Here is a 23,633-nt window from a genome sequence, read left to right on the forward strand (position 1 = left end):
AGAGGCTGAATAAGGTGACCTCTAGCATGCCTTCCAATGCAACAAGTCTGGGATCTTATTAGGAACATGTGATGGTTATGAGAGTTGGAGTTTGCTTTTAATACTCCAACTGCACTGTCTTTTCTCTCACTTTTTGCAGCTACACTTGGTTGCTCTGAACACACCGTTTTCTGGGGACATTCGAGCTGATTTCCAGTGCTTCCAGCAGGCCAGGGCTGCAGGACTGTTGTCCACCTACCGAGCATTCTTATCCTCCCATTTGCAAGATCTCTCCACAGTTGTAAGGAAAGCAGAGAGATATAGCCTTCCAATAGTGAACCTCAAGGTAAAACTAAATATGGTTCCCGTTGCCTCCTGGATGCACTGTTCTCCACAGGGACTAAAGGCAGTTGCCACTCCTAACACCTTCAGAAATATGCTATTTCAAGGCCCTGATTAGTTGTGTGATTTTGGGTGGGTTACCTTCCCTCTCTGGGCCTCAGTTCCCCTATATTTGCAATAGCCCTTCCTGCTTAGATGGTTTATGACCCTTGGAGCAAACAGGAGAGATAGTAATAACCTCTTTCATTCATATAGCTTTTCTGTTTGTTTATAAAGCACTTCATATCTGTTCTAATAGATACTTCCAATAAAAATGGGAGTTATTCTTTTCTCAGTTTGTTAGGAAACTGAGGCTTACAGGGAGAAACAATTCACTCAAAGTAACCATAAACTGGAATTGGTTTCCTTGATCCCCATGTCCAAGGCTCTTGTTTCCACCCAAGGGTGCCTTCTGTAGAGAACTGCCTAAGTGGTACCAGGACCACTCTGTCCTGCACCCTGGTTTGCTGCCCTCAGGTATTTCTGTGCCTTTGTTCACTGGCAAGGCAGGGCCTCACTGCATCCTTCAGTTACACAATGGAAATAGCCTACTCCTTTAAGGCTACAGAAGAGCAGCTCTATTGCTGCTCACACATATCCTGGGTCCTGACTCCTAACCAGATCTTAAAGGTACTTTGAGATCCTTTGGTCCCTGTGATACCAGTACTCCAACCTGGAAGCTTGACTCTGGCAAGTTCATCCTGACGCCACACACAGCACTTCCTATCCCCTCTTCCAAGGGTCTGTTCTACCATTTCACCCACTCAGATTGTTTGTATTCTTAGAATATAAATAACTGAAGGAAAAGCAGTAAGAGATTCATCTCCACATCACCCACTTGTGCTGTGCTTAGCCGCTTAGTCATGTCCAACTCTTTGTAATCCCATGGACTATAGCCTGGCAGACTCCTCTGTCCACGAGGATTCTGCAGGCAACCCAGAGACTGAACCCAGGTCTCCCACATTGCAGGCAGGTTCTTTACCATCTAAGACACCAAGGAAGCCTCACCCATTTGTATATTAGCACAAATTTGAAGCTCAGTATATAATTATAAAGGCTTCCTTGGTAGTTCAGATGGTAAAGTATCTGCCTGCAATGCAGGAGACCTAGGTTTGATCCCCTAGTTAGGAAGATCCCTGGAGAAGGGAATGGCAACCCACTCCAGTATTCTTGCCTGGAGAATTCCATGAACAGACTGTGGGTTCGCAAAGAGTCGGACACGACTGAGCGACTAACACTTTCACTTTCATGTAATTATAAAATGTTTAAAATAGCAATAATAAAATAAAGACCTAAAACACACTTTTGATGGGGAAGAGATATTATGCACATACAGTAAAAGAAATTACCTCAAGAAATTAGACCATAAAGCTGAAAGGGTTCAAGGATAGATTATAAAATCAAACCAAAGTATTTCCTAAGTTCTCACTCTGTCCAGAATATGGGATTAGAGTTGGGGGCTTCTGAGCTTTGAAGAGTAGATAAATACTTGCAAGCTATTTGTATAATGATTCTAATGAAGCATTTTTGTCTCCACAGGGCCAAGTACTTTTTAATAATTGGGACTCAATTTTTTCTGGCCACGGAGGTCAGTTTAATACACACATTCCAATATATTCCTTTGATGGCCGAGACGTAATGACAGATCCTTCCTGGTGAGTAGAGGTTGAAGCCTTTGAAGTATATCATATGATAGACAGCTTTAGGAAACAATCTAACGATGGGATGCCCTTATCAGCTACTCCTCTGAGATGTTGCCAGGGTAAAAACCCAGTGAGGCAGCCAGAGGCCTTGGAGAGAGCCTGGCCTTGAAGTTAGGAGACCTGGATCCAATAACTTTATATGGGACCCTGGGTAAGGCACTTCCACTCTTTGAGCTTCAGTTCCCTCACTTGTCAAATGAGCAGAATAATCATATCCATACCATAATAATTCTGTGAGAATAAAAAGGTAAATGTGAGAATATCTAGTATACAGTAGGCACTTAATTAGTGGTAAGTAATGCTATTGTTGGTGATTCTTTAACCCTCTCCTGTGAGTTGCACTCTAATTCTTTGAAAATTATGTATGCTTTTAAGAATACAACAACTCAGTAAATCTTTCCTCATTGTCTACTGTATGCCAGGCCTGATGTCAGGCCTGGAAGGCACAGTAATAAACCTACACAGCTCCTCCCTTTTCGAAGCTTATAGTCTGTGGGAAGACAGACACAGACTAGTTACTATTCTAGACATGATATTGTCATTGGAAAATGAAGATACAGATAAGATGGTAGGAGCACAGAGGAAATAGTCATCATTCCTTAGCAGTGAAAAGAAGGAAGGCTTCCTGTAAGATGGGGCATTTAATGGACTTTGAAAGATGACAAGGAATCACTGAAAATGGAAGTGAGACCATTCCAGACTAGGGGGACTCATCAAAGGTTCAAATTCACAAAAGTAGAGAGTATGATTTCAGAGCATGTAGAAACTGGATATGGTCGGAACGTAGTGTGTTCAGAAAGCTGGAAACAGTGATAAAGACAGAGAAGTGATGTGCGGTCAGACCCTGGAGAGTTCAGGAGTTTGACTTAACTCACTAGACTTAGGCTGATTTCCTCGCCAAGATATGCCACAAAGAAGGGTCATTTCAAAAAGTAACACAACAAACTTCCTTTGTAGGCCCCAGAAGGTCGTTTGGCATGGCTCCAGCACCCATGGAGTCCGTCTTGTGGATCAGTACTGTGAAGCGTGGAGAACCGCCAACATGGCAGTCATGGGCTTGGCCTCCCCGCTGAACAGTGGGAAGATTCTGGACCAGAAAGCATACAGCTGTGCCAACAGGCTAATTGTGCTGTGTATCGAAAACAGTTTCATGACAGATGCGAGGAAGTAACAACCTTCCCATGCTTCTTAAGAGTTTTCCAATTTTTTTATGTGAAGAGTTGACACTGAAATCTAAAATGTTTAAGCGTTGTAAATATTAGTTTTTTATTATGCATTCGTCACAACAGCAACCAAAGAAAACATACCTCAATACACTCAAAACAGAAGACATAAAGGACTCAGATCAAAGACAAAATCTGATCCATCTATTGGTGCTAGATTCTGCAGGAAACCCCATGCAGTGTAAACACATCCCAACATGGTTAAGAGCAAGTTAAAAAAAAAAGAGCAGGTTAAAAACAAAGGCCTTGGCATTCTGCCCACTGCATCCTTCAGAAAGTGATTTCCTCCTTTTAACCATTGTTGAGTATAAGATGTCCTTCATGTTTTCTTACAAAGTCAGTGTTTAGAAATGTTACCCCTTTCTAAGTTATGTGCAGACCAAACACTTTGTTCTTTAATATACATCCATTGTTGGCAACTGCTGTTTATATAGACAGAACTGCTCAAAATGATCCTATTTGTATTTTCTGATATTACCAGACTTTAATGTTTTCTTCCTAAAATATTATTGCCATCATACTTTAGGAGTTTTATATTTTTACACAATCATACTTCAGTATGGCATCTGTTTATATGAATGACTTGCTGGAAAAGTTTAAGTTCCTAATGATCTGAAACTAGAGAAGAAATACCACAAAATTACTTACTTTCCCTTGGTGGCCCTTTTCCCCACCCCCGCCCTGATTTTATGACTTCCATTTGGCAATTCTTGAATTGTAACTCCCTTTGAACAAACAGGTTCATAAGGATAAATTTTCTGAGACACATATATCTTCATGCTGTATACTTTGGTTCTTTTTTTTTCCATGTAATAAGTGAACATAAAAACATCTTTTCCAAGCGCTTTCTTCTGTTTGACTTTTTCCCCTCAGTTCCTTTATTCCTCATCACTGATGTGGAAGCGGCCCTCAGGCAGGATTGCTAACCCTGTCACTGCCACTTGTGTGTCCCCTCAGGAGATGATCAGAAAACAGGAAGATTTTCCCATCATCCTCTTCTGCTCCTGTGTGTTGTCTTCCACTCGGCGAGGGCAGCATGGGGCACGCAGAAGAGTCCCAGTGTGACAAACAGGATCAACTGTATCTCAACACATGATTTGGGCAGATCTGCCTTTTTCTCTCAAGGAGGTTGAGATCAAATAAGTTAATATCAGCTCTCAGTTCCTAAATATCAGACTTATATAAGTCCCGTTTATCTTTCCCAATAACCTGCAAGGTAAGTATTTTTATCTCTACTTTACAAATGAAAACAAAATTAAAAAGTTGAGGCTCAGGAAGTCACTTGTTCCAGGTCACAAGGCTGCTGAGTGGTGGGGCTGGTTTCACGCCCAGGGTCCATCTCACTCCAGTGCCCAGGATCGTTTCAAGGAGCAACTGCACAAGGCTGCCTTTTCACTCCCTCTCATCTCCTAGGCTGTGACTCTCTGGCTCTTGGCTTGATGCTGCAGGAGAAACAGAATCGCCAGGCAAGTAGCATGCCAGGATATTTCCTCCCATTCAGCCAGGCTGGCCCAGAAACTCAGCAAAGTGAATCCACCCTAATGGTCCTTGAGGTAGGAAGGAAGTGCAGGACCAAAAAAAAAAAAAAAAAGCAGACAGCCCAGGACCTCCACTTAGGGGCTTCCTACATGGAAGAGTGGTGGGAATCTGAGTCATGGGCTGAAGACACATATAGGTTGGAAAGACCCAGAAGTGGACTGTTGAGGACTCACACACCCACCCAATTGTGGGTGGGTGACTGGGGCAGGTGGTGGGGTGCCTGGCGTGCACAGCAACTGAGGGAAGAGGGGAGTGGGAGGTGCTGAGGTCATGAAGTGAAGATGCTGTCCCATCCATTTTAGCCAGAGCCTGCCAAGGTCCTGGGCCACAGAAGGGACAGGGTATGCTCAGGGTGTGCTGACCCCAAGAAGGAGGTTGACATTCATGCCCTGGCTCCTCAGTCCTGTTTGTGTACTGAAGGAGGGTATGACCAAGTGTCCTCCCAGCAGAGGCCTTGAATGAACCCCAGCCCTGGTTAGACTCAGAATGACAGTCAAAAGCCTGGGTCTAGCATTCAAGGCCCTTCACTGAACATCAGGTCTCCTGTCATTTGCCAAAGGCCACCAGCCTGAGGCCCTCATGATTACTTATGTGAGCCATATAGACCCCTGTGTGGGGCTGCTGTCCATGCCCTGCCTCATCTTGGGAAAGCCTTAGCTGCTCTAGGTCTAACCTGGCCCTCTAGCCAACAACCAGTGCAGATTCTGCTTCCTCTGTGACATCCCCCGCTCCTCTGAACCTGCCAACCTTTTATCATGCTTCCTCCTCTGAACACCTGGCATTTTTAACACCCGGATCTTGTCACACAAGTAAAACGCAAAGATTGAAAGGTCTCCAGCCTTCACTTTACCCCTGAGTGTCCTTCAAATCTGGGGAGCAGGCTAGCATTCTCTGGCATAATACGGCATGGAAAATACTCCTCAGTTGTTGGACTTTACAGTGTGAGAGGTCTTGGGGTACTTTCTCTGAGCCCATATTGTGGACTCTCAAGGTCTGAAGCTGACAGCATCCACAGTCCCCTGTCCAGAAGTGGAAGGACAGAAACAGCTGTCCCATATCCACCCACATCAGGTCCCATGGGGAGGCGGACTCTGGAGGGCACAAAGCAGCCAAGAGACTGGCAAGGAATGGAAGGTGTGGGAGACAGAGCACGAAGGGGGAGGTTCAGGGCAAGCTCTCGGCCAACCTGGACATGGCCACATGGTGGTGCCTGCAGAAGAACCAAGGGAATGAGGGAGAATGGATCACAAGAGTCATTATCAAATTTCCTGCACCCTTGCACTTAGATGGCTTGGACTGTGTCGCTTGAACCTGTAGGGAGGGCAAGTAGGAGACAGCATGGACCCCAGGGAGTGTCAGCAGTCCAGTACAGCTGAATATTGATCAGTGAAGGAAATACAAGTCAAATGCATAAGCCAAAAAATGAACAACCAACAAAAAGGAATGTATTGGCTTGTGAAACCAGGAAGAAGTACAGGGAATCCAAGAGACTCAAGCAACATAGTCACTTAGTCTATTTTTTCTTCTGTGTGTGTATGTCTGTCTGTTTTGCTTTTGCTTTTCTCTGTATGTGGCTTCCTTCTTATGGTGAGAACGAGATTCCTTCATGTGGCAGGGCTTGTTCCCAGCTCAAGCCTTACATTATCCCAGCACCCCAGGGAGTGGCCTCAGAGGAAAGAGAAGACTCTTTCTCCTGTCTCAAATTATATTAGTCCCCAGAAAGAATTCTGTTTAGTCCCACTCATGTTGTGTGCCTATGATTGCGATTGGCAGCTCCACCCAAGATGAGTTGTGCAGAAGAAACTATTCCTCCACCCAAAATGTGAAGGAGGTTTGCAGTGACCAGAAGACAGGGCTCAGGAGGTTAAGAAGACCAAAGGGAGAGAGAGACAGATCCCAACACCCAACAACAGGAAAGGGCTGAGGGTGAGGGATGTGGTGGTAAATGGCACACTGGCCTTCAATTCTAGGGTGAGGTGTGTGGGCTTCATCCTGCTACTGATAGAGCACCTTCGGAAAACTTAAGAAGCTGAGATTTGGGATCAGTTTTATGCTTGAGAAAGATCAAACAGGCCTTTTGTTTGTTCATTTATCCATCCAGAGATATTTTTCAGTAATGCTTTTTTACCCAGAACTATATTTAAATTTGGAGATGCTAAGATAAATTTGGCTTCCCCAGCAGTTCAAACAGTAAAGAATCTGGTTGCAATGTGGGAGACCTGGGTTTGATCCCTGGGTCAGGAAGATCCCTTGGAAAAGGGCATGGCAACCCACTCCAGTACTCTTGCCTGGAGATTCCCATGGACAGAGGAGCCTGGTGGCCTACGGTCCATGGGGTTGCAAATAGTCAGACATGACTGAACAACTAACTCACTTTCAAGATAAATGGTGCCCCCACTTTTCAAATCCACCAAGCCCATTCTGCCACAGATTGTTTCAAATCCCATGTGTATCTTCTCTTCCTCCAAATCCTCAAAGACCTTGCCAAGTGTATGTGTGCAATTCTTGCCTAACCCATTGATGGAGGAGTACCTCTCTGGTTATTCCTTGAGCTTCTGAGTCACCAAGACACCAATGAACCTCCTCAGAGCTCTTTGATCTCCATTGGCTGATTTCCCCCTTTACCATCCATCCGTACTCTAACTTACAGGGCAGTTGAATGTAGACAGGGCTTTGTCTGGGTTTGAATTTGGGCTCTGCCACCTACCAGTCATGTAATCATAGGCAAGTTACTGAAAATCATCCCCTACACTCAACACTTCCTGCAGCTCAGTTTCTTCATCTGTAACATAGAGGTAGTAAATGAAACAACTCTCCATTGAGTTAAGTTGTTGGAAGCTCTAGGAATAGGGTTGTGACCCTAAGTAAGAATCCAGTAAGTGCTGACTGTCCTTATGACCTGCCCCAGATGCCTCTCAAAATGAGCTGGGGGCCCTTTCTCTAGACTTGCAGGGTGGTGTCTTCCAATCTGGTTTCTCTGCCTTCAAGCCCAGGGCTCTGACTAGTGCAGCTGTTACCTGTTGATGAATATCCACTGTCCCCAGCCCCTGGGTGTCCTAGCTCCCCTGCCCCTCTGCTCATTCTCCCCCTAATTCTACAACTAAAATGTTATCATCTGTCCCAGTAGGGGCTCCACAGTTCCGCTCTGGCATGGGGGCTGGATTCCTTCAGATTGACAGGAGCATGTGCCATAATGACTATGAGATAATCTGATTATTCCCCTGCCTAAGCCTGCCCAGCACCCTTAGTTCCAAGCAGGACCCAGAATGCCCTGTTACCTGATATGTTCATAGAGGAGATGCCCCACCCCTTCTTCCAGACTTGCTCCTTCTCCTCTGGTCCTTCTCTCAGGGAATGGTGCCACCAGCCAACCAGTAGCCTAAGAATCATTTGCTTATTCACTAATCAGGATATTTTCTGAGTGCTTTCTTAGTAATAACAGCAACAATAATATTACGACGTAAAGTAGGTGCAAGGAAGTTCAGCAAAGTCTGGCTCGTTCCATGATAGCTACTTCTAAAGGTCAAAGTATTTTTAAGAAGATATCTCCGGGAAGTGCTTTGCGGCACATGTTGGTCCTCCTTTGAGATAAAGAGCTGTCTCTGCTTTTACTTCTGTAGGACTGCATCTCCCATCATGCTGATCTCCTGGCCCACAGCTTCTCCCTTCCAGCTCATTCTCTACACCAGGAGAGACATCTTTCTCAGAAACCTGCCACACTGTCAGTGTTTGGAATTGGCATCCTTCTTAGATGAGGCTTCATTTACCAGTAGTTTATGTGGGAGGTGATCCCAGGACACCAGATAGGGGAATGTGGATGTGAGACAGGGAAAGGAAAGCAGGCTTTAAAGGGGGCATCTAGTCTCTGCTGTGAGTGGCCAGATAATCCTCTCCTTTTAGGAACTCTAGGATTCAGTGTAGGACAGGCACCTCAGAGTTTCCCACCTAAGGGACAAGGAGCTGTAGTATTTATACACCAACCCACAGCAGTCACTGAAAGGCAGAGTGCGTTCCCTTCCAGTGCATCTGACCTGCTGTGCTCAGTCACAGTGGGCTCTGACTGCCAGAGAAAGCTCTCAGGCAAAGAGATACAAGTGCTGTCAATCAGAGGTCTGCGGGCCGGCACCACAGAGCCTGTTTCATCAGGCTCATTTAATGGGAAGCCATGCAGCTTTTATTTCACGATACTAATTTGAGCTTACAATAGCTTTCCCAGATCTCGTTGAAGTGATAAAAATAATAAAAATAAGAGAAGGTAAAAAGTTCTGAAATACCATTGTTGCAAAGGAAGAACAACATCAACCAGGTAGAAGCCTCGAGAACTTCCTGGAAGAAGTGAACTTGGTGTGGTTGGATATCTTAACAACCACAGCAAAGGCAAGGCCTGCCTGTGAGTCTGTCCTGGGATGCTGGTTTGGACAGCACTGTGCCAGTGCTGGAGGCAAAGATACTCTGGGACCTGTGAAAGGAAGCTCATGGTGACCTGGGAGGTTGCTGCCAGCACTCAGAAGAGCTATCCATCCTTTTCAATACAGTCTTTCATACTTATAAATAGCAACATATATTTGATTTGACAAGTCTCCAGTCATCTGAAAAGATTAAGCAGTCTTGAAAAGGGAACCAGCAGATCAATCAGAGCCAATGGCTTTTATTAAAAAGAATTATTATAGAAAACTGGAGCAAATGTTTGCAAAATTCAAATTTGCTTTTCAGTGAAATGTCAGAGGATAAAAGAAGCGTAAGATAGGATACTAGGAGAACAAGACACAGTCCTTGAAAATAAAATACATGATTGTATGAGCCCAAAATAAGACAGGACTGCAATATATATACCATTGAAAACTGACTTAGTGAATTTTCAGTAAACTCATAAGAATTAATACAGTTCTCTCAGAACACAGACAAGAAGATAAATTCATGAGATAAAAATAGAGTGATAGATATAATGTCTCAATGTTCATATAGCAGGAGTCATAGAATAAGAGAGAAGAATGGATAGAAGTGAAATATTAGTTAAAATAATGAAAGGAGATTTCCTGAGCTGAAAGAGTTTTAGTTATGGATTGAAGAGATTCACTAGTCCTGGGCAAAATTGTTGCAAAAAATTCACCCAAGGGCATATCTGGTAAAATTTTAGAATTCCAAGGTTAGTATAAAAATCCTATAAACTTTCATCCAGGAAGAGATTCAGACTGACACTGGAGTTCTCGTTTGTGATATTACTCATGGATCAGATGGAAAACAATGGAGCAATGTATAAATAATCCTGTTGATTAAGAATTATGGCATTAAAATTTTACAGCCAAACTGAGAACAAAAGAGAGATACTTCCAGAAATGTCAAGACTCGAAATTATAACACCCAGGTACTGCCCTGAGAAACAAACTTGGTAGAACAATTATAACCCCATAAAAATGAACAGAGAATTAAGATCTCACAAAGTAGAGGACACTGTAATACACTAGAAATCTAAAGAGAAACAAAGTAATTTTTAGCTTTATCTAATCAGTGTTTCCCAAGTTGTAATATGTACACCACACCTAGATTGAAGGGATTTTTCCTTTAATAGTTATATACTTATTTTCACATGAGATCGAAATATACAGGGAACAGCAAATCAAAAATTTCACATTTATTTTTAATTTAATATGAAGTGTTCAGTGGGTAGTTAAGTTTTTAAAAGTTTGTTGATTTAGGACTTGCCTGGTGGTCCAGTGCTTGAGACTTCTTGTTTCCAATGCAGGGGGTGCAGGTATGATCCCTGGTTAGGGAACTAGGATCCTGTATGCCCTGAAGCACAGTCAAAAAATTTTTTTAACTATGTTGGCTTAAAGAAAAATATTAAGTAATTAACAGTGCAAATGGTATATTGTTAAGATAGTAGGAAAATGAGCAAGTTTGGAGAAAGGCTGGACTAAACAATTGTTGATATTGTGGTTATAAAATATATTCCAGACTTACCAGTTTGTGATGACAGAATAGTTTCAAGTTTCTTTTAAAACTCAAATTACAAGTCTGATGTCCTAGGTGGGAAACTAACACAAAGTCCAGTCCTTTTCTTCCCCAAATACCCGTCAATAACTCGACCTTCAAATAATCCACGCTTGCTTATGTTTTCCCCTGGAATCAGGTCTACTCATTTTTACCTGTGGGTCCCTGCTGGGAGAGAGGAACTCAGGGATGTCCTTTGTGCCAAACTCACTTCCCTGGTGTCAGTGCTCCGTCCACAGTTAGTGGGGACCTCACGATGCTGAGAACTGTGCTGATGTCACTCAATGCAGGTGACCTCAGGACGCAGAAGAGAGACAATGGGGAGAGCGAGACAGAGAAGGGGGAAAAGTCCACCTAAGGATGCATCATCATGGTCACTACTGTCAGCAAAGGGAGTTCACTTCTACCAGGACCTCTGAGAAGTGTACAGAGTAGCTTTTCAAACTATCAATCTGCTGGACAGGAGGCTGGATCCTTTGTCCATTGGCTGCCATTCTGTATTGGTCAAGCGTTGCCCATGGGGTACTAACTGCTTTTCACTTCTAAGCTGAGCTTATAAGCCAGCCCAGAAAGTTCCCTGGCGTTGAGAGGAGGCCCTAGCACAGTATGGAGCAGACAAGTGGTGTGAGTCTGAAGGCAGAACACCAGCAGCAGAAGGTGAATGGGAACTACCCACTCCAGCTAAGGCTGAAATCGAACCTGGTCTAGAGAGGCTGCTAAAGGTGCAAACACAGAGGCGTCTACTACAATCCCTTCAGCAGGTCAGCTCCCCTTCTCCTTAGAGTCAGTTTCAAATCAGGGCCCCAATATCCACACTTGTTCTATAAAATATAGATATAATCAATCATATGTTATGAAAACATAATGATCAAAATTAATGCAAAAATACATAGAAAGTCTGAATATTCTAACCACAAATGAAATGTAAAATATTATAAAAAATCTCACCTCCCCAAATCCTGCATTCTTAGTTTTATGGCCAGGATAGGAGTGATTCCTCAAAGAAAGGGAGATGATACAGAAGAAAGGAAAAGTGAATTGGCAAATGAGAAAATAATAGGTGCCTATTACATTTGGCCTCTTGGGTTTCTCTCTTTCTCCCATATCTACAATACAGTTAACTCACACACAGTAAAAATGTACTCAGCTCCCCCCTTAAGATTTGACAACCAAAGTGACAATCAGCTGTCACACCCAGCTGCTGCAAGTTGAGGGTCTCTGGATAATGTATAGTCCATTCCACCAGGTCCTTATGCTAGTCACTCAATTACTAATTATTTATTGAGCAAATTGTGATATTGTTGTTGGTGTTTTTAGTCGCTAAGTTGTGTCTGACTCTTTTGCAACCCCTGGCTGTAGCCTGCCAGGCTCTTCTATCCTTGGGATTTCCCAGGCAAGAATACTGGAGTGGGTTGCCATTTTCTTCTCCAGGGGATCTTTCTGACCCAGGGATTGAACCCATGTCTTCTGTATTGGCAGGCGGCTTCTTTGCCACCATGTCACCTGGGAAACCCAAACTAGGGGTATAGAGGAAGAGTAATTGCCCTCAAAGATCTTATATTCCAGTGTGAGGGGAAATAGATCATAAGTATGCAAACAAACAAACAGATAAGAGGAAATCAGGTACTGATAGTTGCTAAAAGTAGACCAAATAATGAGGTGTGATTGGAGGTGGGGAGGATGCTGAGACACCCTTCTGAAGAGATGGCATTTAAGATGAGATGTTAGCAACTGGTGTATTGAGATATCTTGATTAAGGTGAAAACATGGAACTATTAGACTACAGACCCTCATGAACCTCTGGGGAAGTATATGAGGTAAGGTCCATCCAAAAGACCAAAAGCATTCTTAATATTTGAAACAGAGGGAATCTGATGCAGACAATTAGTTACACAAGTTCTGGGAAAGCCGAGAAACTGAACAGGACACAGTAAGACTATCCGGATATCACCAAAAGTGGGGCAAATGAAGGAGGATGTGTTACCAGAGCTTAGAGATGAATACCAAACAGCGAAAGCTGGACCGCATTGGGCCTGGAGTCACAAAGGAAGAAGAGCCCACAGCCGGAAACTGCAGTAGATGCAGATAAGGTGGAAGAAAAATGCCTTGATTCATTCCTTCCTCCTGCTTTCCAATCCCTCACCTATCAAAGGTAGTCATCTAAGCTAACAGCTTGGGCGGCATGGCCAGCCAGGATCGGGTCCCCACCCCAAAAATGGGGCAGAATTGGGAGAGAGAAATACACTTTGAGGGCAAACAAGCCTGGACAGACACAGGAAGATTTCACAACTTCCTGGTTATTAAAAGTCTACTTTAATACTTCAGTCGCAAACTATTACAATCTCTTCTCCCTTTTCCCCTGTCCTCATGCTGAGCATTCTTGAGCTAAGGTCCTGCCCTCTAGGGATGAAGATGGGGAGGAATGTGATTAGGGTCTGAGGTATCTTCTCCTCTTCCTTCATCAAGGCTCAGCCTTTCAGGTGTGTTTGCCATAGAAGGAAGGAGAGGAAACAGGACAAGAATTTCTTTACTCACCTGGCCAGGGCTGTGGTCCTTTCGAGGCTGGATGTTCCTACTTGTCTGGCTTACAGGGGCCACTGACACCCTCTGTGGCAGGCAGTCAAACGCTGGTGAATCCTCTGGAGGACCTTCCTATGGGAGATAGGACCAACTGCCTTCTGTGATGTCCGCTTAGCCCAACGGGGAATCTCACCAGGACAACAACAGAACATATATATAGCTCCACTTCTGCCGCAATTCCCGCCTTGAAGCATAATCAATCTTCTTCCACCTGACTCAGCTAAGCCCGAAGGCAAATTAGAAAATGATAACCAACTTGGGAGCAGCACATCAGTTTCCCCTCCTCTCGGGGGCACTCCTCATGGCTGAATCTTTGAAGCCACCCCAATCTTTGGTGTGTGGGAGAATGACCTCTCACTACAAACACCGCATTCCCCACAAGGCAGAGAGTGCTGACTCTAACTCACCTTCTCTTCTTCCCTGTCATCTCAGCAAAGATTAGAAAGGAGGGATGGGGGGATGGACTGTCTGACACCTTTCTGTGTGTCCCAGGAAAGGAACCTGATGTCATGGTGGGCTGCTGTCTCAAGATAGAGCCATGCTCTGGTCCTCATCTCTGGGCTTTAGCTGGAATTATTGGATGACGGGAAAAGTTCCAGTGAGTATCCTGTTACCTTTGAACCATGGAAGGGAGGCAAGCTTGCAGAGACCTAAGGATAGAGTGTCTCAGGAATGAACAGCAAATTTCGTAAAAGCCTTGAGATGCAAGCTCACTTAGTGTGTCTAAGGGACAGAAAGAAGCTGGAAGGAGCTGGAGGGGGAGTAAATGGGAGAGAAGACAGGGCAAGCCAAGGGAGGCCAGGGGAGGCAGCTGCAGATCACCTTGGCTTTTGTAGATGAAGGTAAACGGTATGGATTTTATGTCTGGTTTCTCTGAAAAGCTCCTGGAGACTTTCAAGAGAGAGAGGGACATGAACTGGTTTTACTTTTATTTTTTAAGGCAGTAATATCACCAAGACATTTTTTATGATCAGAAAATACAAAACCAGCATTGACTCTTTAAATATATAAAGCGAGTCCTCACAAACACATACCTCCTACAGCTGGTGCTCATTTTATTGTGGAGATAGATACAACTATCTAGATTTTTGCTGTGAACAAATCTGTTAGGTTTATAAATATATGAACTGATTTTTGTTTGGAAAGACCACCGTGACTTATGTATGCTGAATGGACTCTGGAAGCAAATGGACCAGTTAATGAACTGTTGCTGTAATTTAGCTGATTGGTAATGATGTCCTGGGTGAGGGCTGAAGCACTGGAGAGTGTGAGAAGTGGGCAGATTTGGGATGGATTTAGGTGGAGCTTTGCTGAAAGGTCTCAGTTATGAGAGAATGATTGCTGGGATTTGAGCCTGGCTGGGTGCCTGGTTGGTGGTACTATTCCTGATCTGGAAAGGAAGATAAGGGCATGCGATTTGGTTTTGGTTGTTTGTTTTCTTCATTATCATATCCTCAGGGTCTAGAAGACTATCTGTCACTAGTAAGTGCTCAGTCAATATGTGTTGAATAATTGAAAAAGCAATAGTTTGATCAGGTTCTAGTTGGCCACACTCATGCTCTTGCCACCTGTAATTAAATGGTACAGTGAACCATTCCATATATTTTGCAAAATTCTATTTAAAAGAGGGAAGGGGGAACAATTCCAATTAGTTGTCATTTGCCAAGTGCCTACATTCCATCCTTCTGCATAGGGACAGCAAAAACTCATTTCTCTGGCAGAGGAACAGATTCCTTCTGTCCTTGCATAGGTCCTACTTCTTGGGGGACTTGGGAGAATTCCACTGAGCAATGGCAACCTGGACCCCAGAGTGCAATAGCCTCTGCTATTCACCACAGGCCTAGAAGAGGGTCCATTTTCTGGGGACTCGGCCCCTTGGCCTGAGCTTCCTTGGAGCTCCGAGCGATGACAAAGGTCCCCACAGGCCCTGGGCTGTTTTCTAGTCGATGTGGCTTTGGGATGAGATTCTCCCTCTTACCCCAGCTCCCCCAGGGTATCCCTCTTCCCGGCCACAGATTCCTGCTGTTGAAATAATTTAAAGAGGAAGATCATCACGCTCTCTGCACACTGAGAATCTCGCTGCAAGGAGAACGGCCTCTCTTTTATCTGCCTGCTGTTCTCTTCTGCTTTCAAACAGCTCAGCTTCGACAGAAGCATACTTTTGGGTAGCACATAGCCAACCCCCTCTGACATCCTAACATCCTAACATCGTTGGACATTGACCTCTCGTTAAAAAAAAAGTACTTGTTTTGATGTACATATGCATAGTAAAATGATTACCTTTCTTGTGGCCAGGGGTCAAGAATCAGTGACTGGCAGCCTCTCTAAATCCACCACTTGGCTGTAGCAAGGGAGGAACAGATCTGTAAAGGAAGAAGGTGAGTGTGCTGTCCCTTAAGAAAGGAGTTGGTAGACGGAGGGGAAAACAACAAATCCCTCTTATAGGAAGTCACATTTAATGCCAGGAACCAAAGAAAGAGTACACATTCAGACGCTGGTTTTGTTTTCTAAGTGAGACCAGAGAAATGAACTTTGTGGGCAGGAATTGTAATGAGGAAGTGAGCGCAGGGGTCTTACTCCGTGAAGAAAGATTCTGAAGGGGAAGTTGAGAGGAGGCCTGCCCTGCAGCCCGGCCCGGCCCGCAGGAGGCTCTGGGAGGTGGCTGCCATTGCAGGTGATGACTCAGTGCGGTGTAGCACGTCTTCCTCAGTTCTGCTTGGTCCAAGTCTCCAAAGCCAAATAAATAGGAAGTGTGGCAGTCTGGATTCTTTTTAGGAGCAGTACATTTGGGTTTGCTTTCTTGGGCATGAATCCACTGGAAACCAAGTATTCTGTCTTGCCTCTTTGCTACATCAGAGAAATGGAGCAATTGCTGCATCAGAGGAATGGAGTAATTTTAAAGACATTTCAAAGAAACAATTTTGTAACTTACAAAATGGAATCACAGTAACCACAAAGTTGGCTGTGCTGATATGTCCCATGACTGGTTCTCCTTTTCACATACATTAAAAAAAAAACAAACATAAAAATTCTAAGTATTTAAAATGCACATGTGTGGGGAGTTCCCTGGTGGTCCACTGGTGAGGACTCAGTGCTTTCACTGCCGAGGCCCAGATTCAATCCCTGATTTGGGAACTATTAAGATCCTACATGCCGCATGGTATAGCCGAACAGAAAAAAAAAAAAAACAACTTGTTTTGATGTACATATACATAGTAAAATGATTACTAGTCAATCTAATTAATGTATCCATCTCTCCACATGGTTACCATTTGTGTGTGTGTGCGTGTGTGTGTGTGTGCGTGTGTGTGTGTGTGTGTGTGTGTGGTGTGAGTACCTGAGATCTATTCTCTTAGCAAGTTTCCAGTATACAAAACAGTATCATAAACTGTAGTCATCCTGAGATACATTAGATTTCTAGAATGCATTCATTCTACTAATTGTAACTTTGTACCCCTTGACTAATATTCTCCCACCTTCCTACCCCTGGTAACCATATTCTGCTTTCTGCTTCTATGAATTTGACATTTTTAGATTCCACATATGAGTGAGATCATACTGCATTTGTCTTGCTGTCTCTGGCTTTTTTCACCTAGCATAATGTCAGCTAAGTCCATCTATGTTGTTGTACATGGCAGAGCTCCTACTTTTTAAAGACTGGATTTTATATATATATATATATAATTTCTTTATCCATTCATTTGTTGAAAGACACAGGTTGTTTCCATATCTTGGCTATTGTGAATAATGCTGCAATGAACATGGAAATGTAGACATCTCTTCAAGGTACTGATTTCATTTCCTTTGGATATATACCCGTAAGAGAGATTGCTAAATCATATGGTAATTCTATTTTTAATTTTTTGAGGAATCTCCATACCATTTTCCATAAAGACCAATTTACATTCCCACCAATGGCATACAAAAGTTCCATTTTCTTTACATTATCTCCAATACTAATTATCTCTTGTCTTTTTGATGGCAGCCATTCTAACAGGTGTGAAGTCTTACTGTGGTTTTGATTTGCATTTCTCTGATGATTAGTGATGTTGAGCATCTTTTCATGTACCTATTGGCTGTTTGTATATCTTCTTTGGAAAATTTTCTACTAAGGTTCTTTGCCCATTTTTAAAACCAGATTGTTTCTGTTTTTCTATTGAGTTGTGTGAGTTCCTTATATTGTGGGTATTCACCCCTTACCAGATATATAGTTTGCAAATATTTTCTCCTATTGCATAGGTTACTTTTACAATTTGTTGACTGTTTCCTTTATTGTGCAGAAGCTGTTCAGTTTGATGTTGTCCCACTTGTTTATTTTTGTTCTTGTTGCATGAGCTTTTGGTTTCCTATCAAAAAAAAAATTACTGCCAAGACCAGCGTGTCAAAACTTGTTCTGATCATATAGTTTCTATGAAAATCTTAGCATGCCAGAATCAGAAAGGATCGTAGAAATCATAGCCAACCCTCTCACATTCCAAAGAAGGAAACTGAAGCCCAGAGAGGGGAAGAGGGTGATTTAAAGGACCCAGTGTGTTAGAGGCAGAGTGAAGCCTAACCCTGAGGTCTTCTGAATCGTTGCACAAAGATCTTTCCATTATGTCACTCAAAGATGCTTATAAGGGAGTGTCTGCTACAAATTTGCTTCTAAATGTCCTTGAAAGCAGTTGTCGGGAAATTTCAGCCTGCCGCGTCGAGTGAAATTGCTAAATGAATTTGATTCTTGCATGCCAAAATTTTCTCTGCAAAGATGTGACATCGTTGTGGTTTAATCACGGGACACTTGAATTCAGCTACCAAGGATGTGCCCTCACCTCCCAATGGCCTTTCTGTCTCTGAGTTCCTGTGGTCCAAAGGTAGTCTTTCTGAATCACCTCCTTGATTGTGCTTTTGTCCTCTGGTACCCTCTGGGTTCCCCCACCATGACTGTTGGGCCCTGTTGCTCAATACTGGCCCCCATTGAGCTGCCCCCCCAGTTTCACAATGAGGCTGTGTGAGCCAGTTGTTCCATCAGACCCACCTGGCTCTGTGCCCTGCAACCTGATCCATCTGGAACACAGCAGTAGGGTTCTCTTGCCCTGTGGTGCCCAGTTAGGTTTGGCCAACTGGCGATGGGAGGAAGGGAGGAGAGTGAGCTCAGGGTACTTATTTTCCGGGTTCCATGTCTGTGGCTTATCCAGGTCTGGCTGCCTCCCTCTGTTGAAAAGCTCAGCTCCTGTCAAGTAGCTCTCTGCACACAACTCTCTAGGCACCAACCAGCAGCTCTGCTCCCCTCCCCTATTCAGCCTGGACTGATGACAGCACCTTCTGTTACCAGTGCATCTGTGAGCCCCTGGGGTTCTATATTCTCCCTCATGGTTTCTCCATACCTGCCATGCCTTTGAAAAATAACCCTTTTTTAAACTCCCCTCAAATGACCCCATTGAGTATGCCTCCTGTCCAGTTGGGACTTGGGCTGATAAATGAACTGATTCTAACCTGGGGTCTCAATCTTCCCCGAGCTCTGAGACATATTCTATCCCAAGAGAGAGAAACTTCAGAGCCTCATTTTAGGTATCAGTTTGTCTGTGGGGTCCTTGAACCCGAACTCTTAAGTCTTAATAACAAATTCTAACCTTATTCTGGAGAACAGGCCTCCGAGACCTTAAGGTGGAAAGGAGATGGCAAGGAGCCAGAAGTCAGGACCTGGAGTAGGAGCCTGCAGAGCTGGCCTGGTCGTTTGTCTGGTGTTAGGTGTGACATGCAGTAGAGGACCAGCACTCCTGAAAGAGAGCCTACTCTGGCAGTATTGGAAGCCAGAGTGTCCCTGAGCTTTCTGAGGCCGAGGAGAGTTGGGGGAGGGATTTGTGTCCACGTTCGGGCCAGAGACCCGGGGAGAAATAGCACCTGTCAGGGCCCAGTGTGGTCATGGTGGCGGGAATCTGCCGACTGGACCGAAAGAGCCCCCAGGGAAGGTGAAGTGCAGCACTCTCCTCTCAGCTCTGCCCCCTTCCCCCTAAAAGCCTGCTAGTCCTGGGCCTCCACGGAGCTCTTAAACTCCAAATCCTTGTTCTGATAATTGCAAGCTATTCAGTGGTAGCCGATGTCATCTTTATTTGCTTCTTCATTGTGCTAGACACAAAATATGTTAGATTGAGAATAATTTACAGTTACTTACAACCTGCTTCCTTCAGACTACCACTCGGGTACAAAACTGTGGGGTAGCGCCTTCACAGAATAAGAAATAGACAGTTGCAAATATGCCCAAAATGAAAATATTATCTCACATTTTTTACAGTTTCACAGTTTGTCAGAGATTTTTTTCATGCATCACATATCAACTGACTGTCACAATAAACCTAATATATATGTGTGTGTATGTATGTGTATATATATATATATGTGTGTGTGTGTATATATATATATATATATATATATCTGTCATTTGTCTTGTTATCTGTTTATCTCTCTGGCATCTATTTGTCCATCTAAAATGTATCTGAAAAGCCTGAAGCTTCAAGAAATAAAGTAACTTACCCAAGTTCATATGTTTAGCCAGAATGGATCGCTTCTTTATATTTCTTATGATTTCATTGTGATGTATATTCGTTGTGATTATAGTTGTCTTCTGCTCAAATCTGTGAGGTCATTAAGCAGAGTTCATAGCTTACTATATTTTTTGTCATGCATACCAATAGGTGTGTGTATGTGTATACAGACAATGTGTCTACATTGCATCATTAATGTTTAATAAATATTAATAACAAAAACAACCAGCCACGAATCCACCACTTAGATTAGGAAATAAAATATTGCTGTTAACTGTAAAAAGACCATCTATGTCTCTTCCCTGTAGCTTTCTCTCTCAATTTCAGCTGCTATTCCGAATATTGTCTTTATCACTATTCTGAAAAAATATTATTTACTTGCGTATGTCATTTCACTTTGCATAAATGGGTACATGCCCTGTTTGTCCTCACTCCTCCCGCACATCCTCCACACACACAGACACTATCCGGCGCACAGTAGGTGCTCAGACCAGCCTGGCCCTAGCATAACCAAAAAGCACCTGTGTGCTCCCTGTGCTCTCCAAAGGATTGAAGAAGTCTAGTCTAGTTGGAGTGGGTTCTGGGTAACAAAAATCACAGAACAAAACATCTCAGGGCACCCGGCTGTATGGCATGAGCATACTGCCACTCCAGGAGAGTCCCTTGTCGCCCAAGTCCAATCTAATCAGGGGAATAGTCCTGGTGGACTGTCTCACTACTTGAAGCTGGAGTCCCACCTTAGAGCTCAAAAGTGTCTTCTCTCAAGGTCTTTTCACAAGTGGCAAGTACCACCCCTTTCCACTTAATGACCTTGTACACTCTATTAACCCAACTTCCACTTCCCTACACATTTCCCTCTTAAATTCCTGGAGAATTTATGACACGTTTAATAGCCATTTAAACAATGCAAGCAGTTTCTGCAAGCCTTAAGACTGGCATTTCTCAAGCCGTGGGCCACGAACCGTTAGTGAGTAGTGAAGTCAATCCACTGGCTCAGACAAAGATTTTTAAAAATTGAAACAGAATTGAACATTACTTGGTCAAGAAGCTAGAATTACAAAATATAAGTGTGTGTTCCCAGGAGCGAGTGGTAAATACTATCTTGTGAAAGTCCACGGTGGGATTACCTTGTGGTTTGGATGGACTCTAGGCGTTTGAGTGTCCATGACTGACCTTAACAATTACTGTAATCCCAGGCAGTTGCCACTATGATTGGGTCAGGGATGAGCAGTAATCCTAGGCCTTGACCAATTAGAATATACCACTCCTTGGCCACAGGGTGGGGGGACACATGTCCCAGTAAATCCAAGGTTCTGTTCCTTAGGGAATCCAACCAAACCTTTTGATGGGCCTGGAAATTTCAAAAATAAATACTTTGGAGATGCCCAATCTGGTCTGAAACACAAAAGGGCTATTCACTGTCCACCCCACCCCTATCCCAGGCCAAAATTTGCTGGGTAGGGAGGAGAGACCAAGAGCAAACAAATAAGACACAGGGTAATTTCCAAGTTACATCATCAATAACCTACTTATAAAAGTCATGGTTTTGCTGCCCTAAAGAGAGCTTTGTTGGCGACCACAGGTCCATCTCAAGCTCTAGGTTACCCTGAGGAGTAGTTTACATACTAGAAGAACCTGGGCACTTAGGAGGCTGATTTCCTGGGGAAACAGGGCTTTGGGAGTCAGCTGCACATCCATGCCACGGGTGGGTGGCAGGCGGGAGAACATTTGAGGTTGTCCAGGAAGAGCTGTAAATTGAGTCAAAGTGAAAAGATGTGGGATAGACCCCGGCAGGGGGTGGGGTGGGGGGAGGGGAGCAATAATGCTTGGGGATGGACAGAGAGAGCAGTGGTAAGATTCCTCTTACACTTACAGTACAAGTGTCCACCACCACAGTTGTACTGTTGCATCATGGTGATGCAAAAAGAGCAAACTCTCCCTCCTGCAACCTCTGGCAGCCTGCCAAGATCTGGTCCACATTTGCCTGCCAGATTTGCAAGGTTTTGGGGATAGAGATCTGGGTGGCCGGAGACGTGGGAGGAGACTAACTGGACATAGGTTAGAATGGATAGAGGGCCTCTCAGAAGGAAGGTGGCACATGTACAGATTTCACCATAATCTTTCTGGCACCATTTAACATTTGTCAACAAAAACTTAAATGGTTTTTTTTGTGTTTGAGGGGAAATCACACCATTGTTTCTTTTGATGAAACATTATGATGAGGGGACTAGGAGGTGGTCAGCTCTAGTGGAGTTATGACACTGTGATAGGTATTAATTGTGTATAGTCCTCACGATACTATGGGCTCTTAGGAGGAAAAAAGAGCTAGTCTCAGAGGAGGTGACCTACCTGTGTTTGAGAAAGGAAAGCACAGTTGAGTGGAAAGATCTTATGCTGAAGTCTCACCCTTCCAGGAGTAACTGCCCTTCTTCCACTCAACCCGTCCCATAAGAACCATCCAGGAGGCCTGACCCCACAATGGCTTTGGTTGGAAGGAAGAAATTCACCTCAGAAATACTATGGAGTCATAAGGCAATGGCACCCCACTCCAGTACTCTTGCCTGGAAAATCCCATGGACGGAGGAGCCTGGTAGGCTACAGTCCATGGGGTCGCTAAGAGTCGGATACGACTGAGCGACTTCACTTTCACTTTTCCCTTTCATGCACTGGAGAAGGAAATGGCAACCCACTCCACTGTTCTTGCCTGGAGAATCCCAGGGATGGGGGGCCTTGTGGGCTGCCATCTATGGGGTCGCACAGAGTCGGACACGACTGAAGCGACTTAGCAGCAGCAGCAGCAGCGTGCATAAAAGGAACTCAAATAGAGTGTGGAGCAGAACCTTCCAGAAGCTGAGACACATAGATTTCTATAAGCTTGGTGGATATATGACATTTTATTCTTTCATTTCATTTAGCTTCACAGTGGAGAAGGCAATGGCAACCCGCTCCAGTACTCTTGCCTGGAAAATCCATGGGGTTGCGAAGAGTCAGACACGACTGAGCGACTTCACTTTCACTTTTCACTTCCATGCATTGGAGAAGGAAATGGCAACCCACTCCAGTACTCTTGCCTGGAGAATCCCAGGGACGGCGGAGCCTGGTGGGCTGCCGTCTATGGGGTCGCACAGAGTTGGACAGGACTGAAGCGACTTAGCAGCAGCAGCAGCAGCAGCTTCACAGTTAAATTTCTTTGGAAAGTACCACACTGTCTCAACTATCTTACTGGAAATGAGGAAGAAGTTTGAGTTATATTTTGGAGTCTGAAAGTGGAGTCAAGAACTGTCCTTTAGGGGGAAGCCCCGGGGTAGGGGGAGGGAGAGCTAGAGATCCTGGCATGGTCTGCCCCAACCTGAGCAGTGTTCTCTGAAATCTCTCCTAAAAATGTGTCCTAGCCTTTGCTTTTGATTCATGTGAGATGCTTCCCAGAGTCTGGCTCCTGCAGCCACATCCCTCATCCCTCAGCCCAGCTGTGGAGCCATGAAGACATTGGGGCTCCTCCTTCCCTCTTTCTTAGAAATCTGAAGGTGGCCAGGGCCCTGGGAACACCACATGGCCTGGTTCTGATAGGCTCACCCAAGGGAAACGGCACTTGCTCGGGTGTAATTAGTCCACGGGACCTCCCTCCTGGCTTTCTCTCGGTCCAGCATGTTCGGTCCAGGTGACTGTTGGTGCTGACTGGGAACATAAGGAACCTTGACCACTTGGGGCCAAAG

At 44.3% G+C, this 23,633-nt stretch overlaps 1 protein-coding gene and 1 long non-coding RNA gene across 10 annotated transcripts in view; one reads left to right on the plus strand and one right to left on the minus strand.

The window, feature by feature from the left end:
- Positions 1-4,127, plus strand: part of COL15A1 (collagen type XV alpha 1 chain) — a 102,488-nt gene extending 98,361 nt beyond the window's left edge. For all 9 annotated transcript variants that reach the window (XR_014060097.1, XR_014060096.1, XM_081512036.1 and 6 more), the window contains 3 exons: positions 140-325; positions 1,900-2,015; positions 3,021-4,127. Coding sequence is in view for 7 of the 9 variants with exons in the window: in XM_081512036.1 (XP_081368162.1) it covers positions 140-325; positions 1,900-2,015; positions 3,021-3,234 (516 nt within the window). In the remaining 2 variants the exon portion in view is untranslated. The remainder of the gene's footprint in view (positions 1-139; positions 326-1,899; positions 2,016-3,020) is intronic.
- An 11,800-nt stretch (positions 4,128-15,927) lies between these two features.
- LOC145529501 (uncharacterized) lies at positions 15,928-21,748 on the minus strand. Its single transcript, XR_014071354.1, has 4 exons — positions 21,450-21,748; positions 21,048-21,271; positions 19,910-20,010; positions 15,928-16,268 (listed from the first exon to the last, which is right to left on the minus strand). It is a non-coding gene; the product is annotated as an uncharacterized LOC145529501 (long non-coding RNA).
- Between the last annotated feature and the right edge of the window lie 1,885 nt (positions 21,749-23,633).

This window comes from Giraffa tippelskirchi, chromosome 1, assembly GCF_054371585.1.
Source record: "Giraffa tippelskirchi isolate mGirTip1 chromosome 1, T2T-mGirTip1v1.2.pri, whole genome shotgun sequence".
In the NCBI taxonomy this organism is placed as follows: Eukaryota; Metazoa; Chordata; class Mammalia; order Artiodactyla; family Giraffidae; genus Giraffa; species Giraffa tippelskirchi.